Here is a 7500-nt window from a genome sequence, read left to right as displayed (position 1 = left end):
ATAGTTTGTGCTTTCACCTCTTAATTCACAGTAACAAATGATAATCCACCAGCACAAGTCTTTGCTTTCGCTTTATCTATTTTTTCATTCCTCAATTAACACCAATAAAGACTTAGAATTCCTTCATTAAAATGCACTTTGACTCACATAGGTGGTATCGTTTTTCCATTACCCTGAAATGGACAGTCTGAATTTCTCTAAAAGCGAGTGTAATGTAGTGTCCAATGGGCTCAAATGGCCCACACCCGAACCCCGCCGGAAGAGAATCAAATAACTTCGCGATTTTTTGTCAAGACGAGGATCATGTAAATCGATCGATATTGAAGGACGAGTTTTCTGGCCAAATGTTTAAAAACATTTTTTTCTATAGTATGGCAGTTAACTTATTAATTGTTGTAGGCTTAACTTTGAGCATTCCACCTTGCTGGTCCATTCCTGATTAAGGGGTGTTACACATAGAGGCAACTAAATTGTTGACTTCTTTCTCGGGTTTTGAGATTCTTGGACAAATTTTGGGACAATTTAATCCTTTTTTGTAGAAATTAAAATGTTGTGGCCAAAACCTATTGGACAAATAAAAACAATTGCTACTGTCCGTTCAAAGCTAAAAGCCCTGAATAAATTCTTGCTCCATGGACTAAATGGCTCCAAATGACTACTTTTAACGATACAGAAACGATTCAACAGTCGTGATGTCACTTCCTTCGTAATGACGCATGGTAACTTAGTAACTGGTTCTAAACTATTGGAACAATGGCGGACGCCCTTTTGAAATACTTCTCCGGCGATCATAAAAGTGTATGCAGAGGAGAAATACATTAAAATCTGATCATGTTTTGACTTATATACATTTTGATCACATGACATTTGAAAGAGTTCTCGCCAGCATGAAGAATAAAAAGTACCTATTTTCTTTGTTTAGAACCAAGCTGCTCGTTGCTGGGCGACGTGACATCAGACAATTGAATCCTATTATCGTCACAAAAAGTATTAATTTTCCCTTTATTTTTTTTTTCAGTTTTTAGTTTAAATTAGTGGATTTCATCTAATTTTCTTTGCTTTTTATACCATTAACGTCCTCCATTTTTGTCCAAGTAAATTGGTTTAAAGGAATCATGCATTCAATGTAATTATATTACGGATAAGAACGGGCTAGAACTCTGCCGTACTCGGAATAAACACGTTTTTTAAAAATTGGACCTTCAAATATTGATCGATCAAAATGACCCTCATCTTGATCAAATCTCTTCAAGAATGCCCCAGGTTTGAGAGGGGTTGTATTTTTTTACAATATCACGGTAATTTTAACTGAGATCAATATTTAAAGGACGAGTTTTCTAGTCAAATGTTTAATGTGTTTTGTCAAAGTACGTCCCATCTATGATTGAGAACTCAATATCCATTAACGTTCTTTAATAATCATTTCCATCGGTATTGCAAGTGCCAGTCATCCTCTTTATTATAATTTCCGATTTGATTTTTAGTGAAAACAATTTTGATGAGTTAATGAAATCCTAATAGACTCCGGGTTTTTTACATCATTATCTTTGTATTCAACAAAATCTTTTTCATTCGATTCAAATATTATCACATGTTCATAGATTACCACGTTATTCATATTTTCAATTAAATTATATGACGTTGAACTAGATCTGAAATATAAAATTCTACTTATATAAAAGTTCAACAGACATAATTAACCGTGTATATATGGGCATCGATTTTACTCCGACCTGATATCATTTTCATGAAGAGACAACTATGGGAAGCCCAAGTCGTATCGCTGTTACTTGTTACTGCTGTCTAGGGGAGACCGATCAGGTTTGTGGCCATAGCTATATATATATATATATATATATATATTATATATATATATATATATATATATATATATATTATATATATATATATACATATGTATATATGTATATATATATATATATATATATATATATATATATATATATATATATATAAAACATGTCAATTTTAATTATGATCTTCTACTTTATTGTTTCAAGCGTTAGCTCTCATCGGGAAGTGGAAGTATAATTTATGTGTGTGTGTGTGTGTGTGTGTGTGTGTGTGTGTGTGTGTGAGTGTGTGTATGTGTGTGTGTGTGTGTGTGTGTGTGAAGAAATTGAAAACACCAGTTCTAAAAATATTCAGATCACATTTTATGATTTTTCTTCACTTAATCAGTGATAACTTTAAGCATAAGCATTCAGATCACTCCCAATTATTTTCATGATAAACATAATCTCTCATATGTCCTCAATACTGCAATTGTATTATGTTGTATATTCTCTTAACCTCCATTCTCTCAAAACTAACTTCGTGTAACTTAAAAACATTTAGCTCTTCAATTGTTCTTTAAAAGTAGTAGTCTCACAGGATTAATACTCTTTAAGAGGTCATTTTACAAAACGATGGGATTTGGAATGTTTCCAAGGATTATTAACTAAACAATTTCTTTGATAACATTCCATTACTTCTAGGACACATAGACTAGTGATACCAACACACAACATCAAAAATACATCGTTTCTGTGAAATGTTTGCATCGTCATTGGACGGTGATTAATCGTATAAAAATGATCGGATTTGTGAAGTGTGGTCTGCCAATATATATATATATTTATATATATAATGCACAATTATAGATGCACATAATTTCGCCTTATCATGACTTTAAATTGTTATAGTTTAATTAAAATTGTATTCCTTAAAAATCTCTAGGCTCTGTAACAATAATACTACTTTCCTCTGGCTAAACACATTGTCCTATTTTAGCCCAGACAGGTTTACTTCAAATATCGATCGGCAAAATTGCTTAAAACCAAAGAATTCTTTTTATAATATATTTATTTATTGATTTGAAGTCTCTGGGTTAAGACGTTTCAGCATTCGGGGTCATTTTAGTCCATTGATATTTTTTAGTGTACGTAGTGTACTAATATAAGGCTACTAAAGTTGTCCGAATCATTCCATTTTGATGGTCTCAATGCATTAATAGGAATCAATAGTTTGATGTCACGTCCGCCCAGCAATCAGTAGCTTGGTTCTAAACAAAGAAAATCGGCACTTTTTATTCTTCATGCCGGCTAGAACTTTTTCACATGTCATGTGATCAGACTGTATAAAAGTCAAAACATGATCAGAGTTATAATGTTTTTCTCCTTCGGATACACTTTTATGCTTGTCGGAAAAGTATTTCATAAGGCGTCCGCCATTGTTCCGATAGTTTAGAACCAGTTACTAAGTTACTTTGCGTCATTACGAGGGAAGTGACGTCACGACTGTTGAAGCCTGTTGTCTTAATCTTTAAAATTATCTGAAATGCGCTTTCTTTAGAACTTAGGACAATTTCTGATATCAAATCTTTAATGAAATATCTGAAACCTCTGCAAAAAACATAACATGCGTTTTCGTCATCAAATTAAGATCTACGTCCGAATTACTTTTATATTTAAACCTATAAGCTAGTTGATTCTCAGATTCCCTGTTGTGTGTATAAGGTCAAGGTGTTCTGAAAAGAGATCTTTAATAGAGTACAAATCAGTTCGGATTTATGTATTTTTTGTAGAAAATTGGACGGAATCATAGCTCGATTTTGATGGAAAAAGTGATCTTTTATACTGTTCAATTTCCATTAAATTGATATTCTCAAAGCGCCCATTTGACATGGTACCACCAAATCGCTATTACAACACTGTCACCGGTACTCTTTTTTGCCTTGAATATGATAAGATCTAAGTGTCTTTTTCAAGGACTGAATTTTCCGCTGCCTACACTAGGACTTGATCCTGAGTTCTACAGATTACAAAGCGAGCATCTTACCTATAATGCCAAAATTACAGCTACAAAATGAAATATTTTTGTGTGGAATGACACCGATGAACATTTTATAACATGACATAACATGACGTATTATTGTAAGGGTTGCTTAATGTCAAAGCCCATTGATATTCCATATAAAAAAGGAAGAACAACGATTCAAAAATTCCCTGAAACTACGGTCATTATTTACATGATGAATTATAAAAAAAATATAACAATTAAAACATGTTCCATCTGATACATATTTCAAGCTATGCTGTGAATGGCATTTTTGAAATTATTTTTACTTATGAAGTCAGGAATTTTAAACTTTTCTTATTTTAAATGTCCTTACAATATAAAATATGTTGCCGAATATAGAAGGAACGTTTCACTATTCCTATTACTTGAAATAAAAAATTTCCAAATGAAATCATCTATTTATTGACAAAGCAATGTAAACAGTCCCAATCTTTAAATTAGTGCAGTTGTATCGTGCCCGTTTCCAAAACAAACACGGCTTTTAATGTTATTAGGTGGTCTTTTGAAAGGGACTCCATGTTGATATTTGTACCGATCGATGCTCACGTTTCTTCTTGTTAAATATTTTGATCAAAAGAAACTGGCCTACGGGCATTTCTAACAATAAAATGGGTATCCGGTGTCATGACAGTTAAAAGCCACGATTTGAAATCATAATTTAGTTCATTCACCCCAGGGTTAGTTTAATATCAAATAAGACTGAACACAGAATTCGGTTTTTATATTCAATGAGATGTAATATTCTATTCTCAACAATACACATAACTTCATTGAGCTGGGATTTATCCCGGTTTCTGTGACGTCACTAGAAGGCTTTTCTTTGGCAAGGAAGTCCCATCCAGATCCTTGATACAAGACCTAATGAGCGTATAACTACTGGTTGGACTGATGGATCAGATAAATAACTACCCTATCCATCCAGGTTCAAGACTAGGCCATTTGCTTGTGGGTGTTGGGCTCTAACAATTATACTATCAGGATCCCATGAAACAACAGTACATCCTCCCCTACCCAATCCAAATATAATTACCATATTATATCTTGTATGGTCTAGTGGCACGACAACCGACCTGCTGGACGTCGAAGTTTTGAAACCCACTTTTGAAAAACGCAGAGATAAGATCTTGTACGTGACTCTTAACTTACATTTTCTCACTATACACAGGTGTACAATGAGGACTTGGCCAACCACGGGGTTATCTCTGTCGAGAGAGAAATTATAATAAGGCCTTAAGGATTGCAGGTCTCGTCCAACATGATTTCTGTTGTTACTGGCTTGTGACTTGTATATTTCTTTGAGAACAGTCTGTCAATTGTACTTTATATATAGCTCTATAACTCCCTCCTATGAGTCTAGAATCTAGGGCAAACCGAAAGGCACATCATATTATAGATTTGAGTCAGACTCGTAGGTCACGTTTGTAATTAAACCTATCAACTTTTTCAGATATATGCATGTTTTCAACCTAATACTATTTAATATTTTATTTCAAACAAAAAGCTTTAATTTATGAATATATTGGCAGCCACTACTTGAAAAAAGAGTTGAAGCATTGAGATTTTCAAAATATATCATTCAATGTTTAGTCTGTATAGTCCCTCATATTATCTGCTTTTTTGCATATTATTTTCTTTTAGTTTCTTTGTTTTAAATAAGTATGATAAGAGTAAAATGGTAAAATTGGCATTCTGCCAAATGAAATTACATACCTGATAAATTATCGATTTTCGTCATTGAAGGCAAAAAACTGAATATAGTCTTGATCAAGTTTTCAAAAGGAAAAAAGCCTCGAGTGTTCTGAGGGTACATCAACCCAGTAGCATTGACATGAAAGGCAGATTGGAAAGAAAGATAAAATCTCCATGACTGGATACCCAGTGTTATACTGTCCTACCCTGAAAAAAACACACATTTTTTTTTACATTTTGGCCAGAAAACTCGTCCTTCGAATATCGACAGACAAAATGACACTCATCTTGTCAACCACTCTCAAATCTGGAACTTTTCGAGGTCCCAGGTTTAAGAGTGTTTGACAAGGTAATGGTCATTTTAATCGATCGATATTTGAAGAGAGAGGTTTCTGACCAAATCTTTTTTAATGTTCTTGTTTGTTTTCAGAGTAGGGATGATAAAACATTAGTGTTATCTTTTCGAACACCTGTTATTTCGACCAGACGATTGACAGCTGGTCATTATGATACAAGTTTGGACCTAGAACGTAATTAAGACTTTCCAAGCAGGGTTTGATTATATTTTGTTATGATATCTAATTACGACGACAGCAGCAACGCGACATGACATGGACGAGGTTTACAAAAAATGATATATCATGGTAAGGGTTGCCTAGCATTTAAAGAATTCTTACACAAGTGGAATAATAAATACCGAATGTAATTAATGACTTCTATGATTCTTTTTGATTAAGCCTTCACTGGCAACAACAAAAAACGGTATACAATGTTTTTCAGCCTTCCTTTCAAATGAAATATTTCAAACTAGTCATTTAAATTACTAAGATATTTGAAGGCGGGAATGTCCATTCTACACAGTAAATGTTTTACTTTAAAAACGATCAGAGATATATTAATAAAGTTTTAAATCTAAGTAGTTGCATGGAATTTTGTAGATAACTTGATTATTTTGAATACAACAGAAGCAACGATCTTAGTGCTATGCTTCAATATTTCCAATAGTTGTGGCAGTTATCTATAACCTAGCACTGTAATCAGGAATTCCGGATCCGAACCTCACTTTGAACACTTTTTCTTATTGGAAAAGATTGATACCCCCCCCCCCCCAATGTACTCAATAAGAGAATATGACTGATATATGATGCCTCCATGCATTTGTTTTCATTAACTCTTCGGTGTGATTCTTTTGCGTATCAGAATCTTGCAAAGGCTAAGTTTTATTTTAATAGATTAAAATCACCTACTACCCAGTTTATTAAATGACAAAATTAGTAGTGAAATTGATTTCTTCCATCTTCTGTCTCTTGAATGTGTTTTGTGGAACAGTGATATCTAGACCTTTTATTTTCATTCAAAGAAGATTTGCCGATGTTTTTTTTGCTGTGTCTTTTCTATTAAAAAATTGGTCACATTAAATAGGGGGAAAACCCAGCTCATTAGATATAATTAGAGAATATAATCAAATATTACAGCAAGCAAATGTCTAGCTGATAAGTGTTTGTTATAGGGTCTATCTAGTATTTTTTTTAAAAATTGAGAGGAAATATTTATTTTGGAGTAGACACAGGGGAAATAATCAAGGGTAAGTTTATTGGAGATTCAATAAATTAATTGTGTTGGATGGGCTACAATCAATTATTTGTAGAATAGACTCTTACCTTTTATATTTTGATTGTCTGCTTTTGTAACAGTCACGGCAAGACCACAGAGAAAGAATTACGTCAACTTCAAAAAAGGTAGAGACCATTTGAATTTGCTTCGGAGTTATTATTTTCACTAAAAAGTATTTATTAAAGAGCACTTTGATTTCTTTTTGGTTTTGGTTTATTTTAATAATAAATAATGAGATGGTCAAGTACAATTCTTTTCTGTGAGGCTTACTTTGTTCTTAAATTATACGCACTGATTTTATTTTATTATTCTTTCTTTGTTTTTCTATCTATATTC

At 32.9% G+C, this 7500-nt stretch overlaps 1 protein-coding gene across 13 annotated transcripts in view; it reads left to right on the top strand.

Moving 5' to 3' along the window:
* The window catches only part of LOC144965547 (kin of IRRE-like protein 2), a 220224-nt gene that overhangs the window by 188411 nt on the left and 24313 nt on the right, over nt 1-7500 (top strand). For 7 of the 13 annotated variants that reach the window (XM_078900988.1, XM_078900985.1, XM_078900989.1 and 4 more), the window contains one exon: nt 7245-7289. The exons of the other annotated variants lie outside the window; for them this stretch is intronic. In XM_078900988.1, the coding sequence (XP_078757114.1) occupies nt 7245-7289 (45 nt within the window). The remainder of the gene's footprint in view (nt 1-7244; nt 7290-7500) is intronic. 13 annotated transcript variants of the gene reach the window in all.

This window comes from Berghia stephanieae, chromosome 2 (assembly GCF_034508935.2).
Source record: "Berghia stephanieae isolate SIO BIC M18660-M18661 chromosome 2, UCSD_Bste_1.3, whole genome shotgun sequence".
NCBI classification, from domain to species: domain Eukaryota; kingdom Metazoa; phylum Mollusca; class Gastropoda; order Nudibranchia; family Aeolidiidae; genus Berghia; species Berghia stephanieae.
Note: the sequence above shows the minus strand (reverse complement) of the source record. Positions and strands in the feature narration are given on the sequence as shown.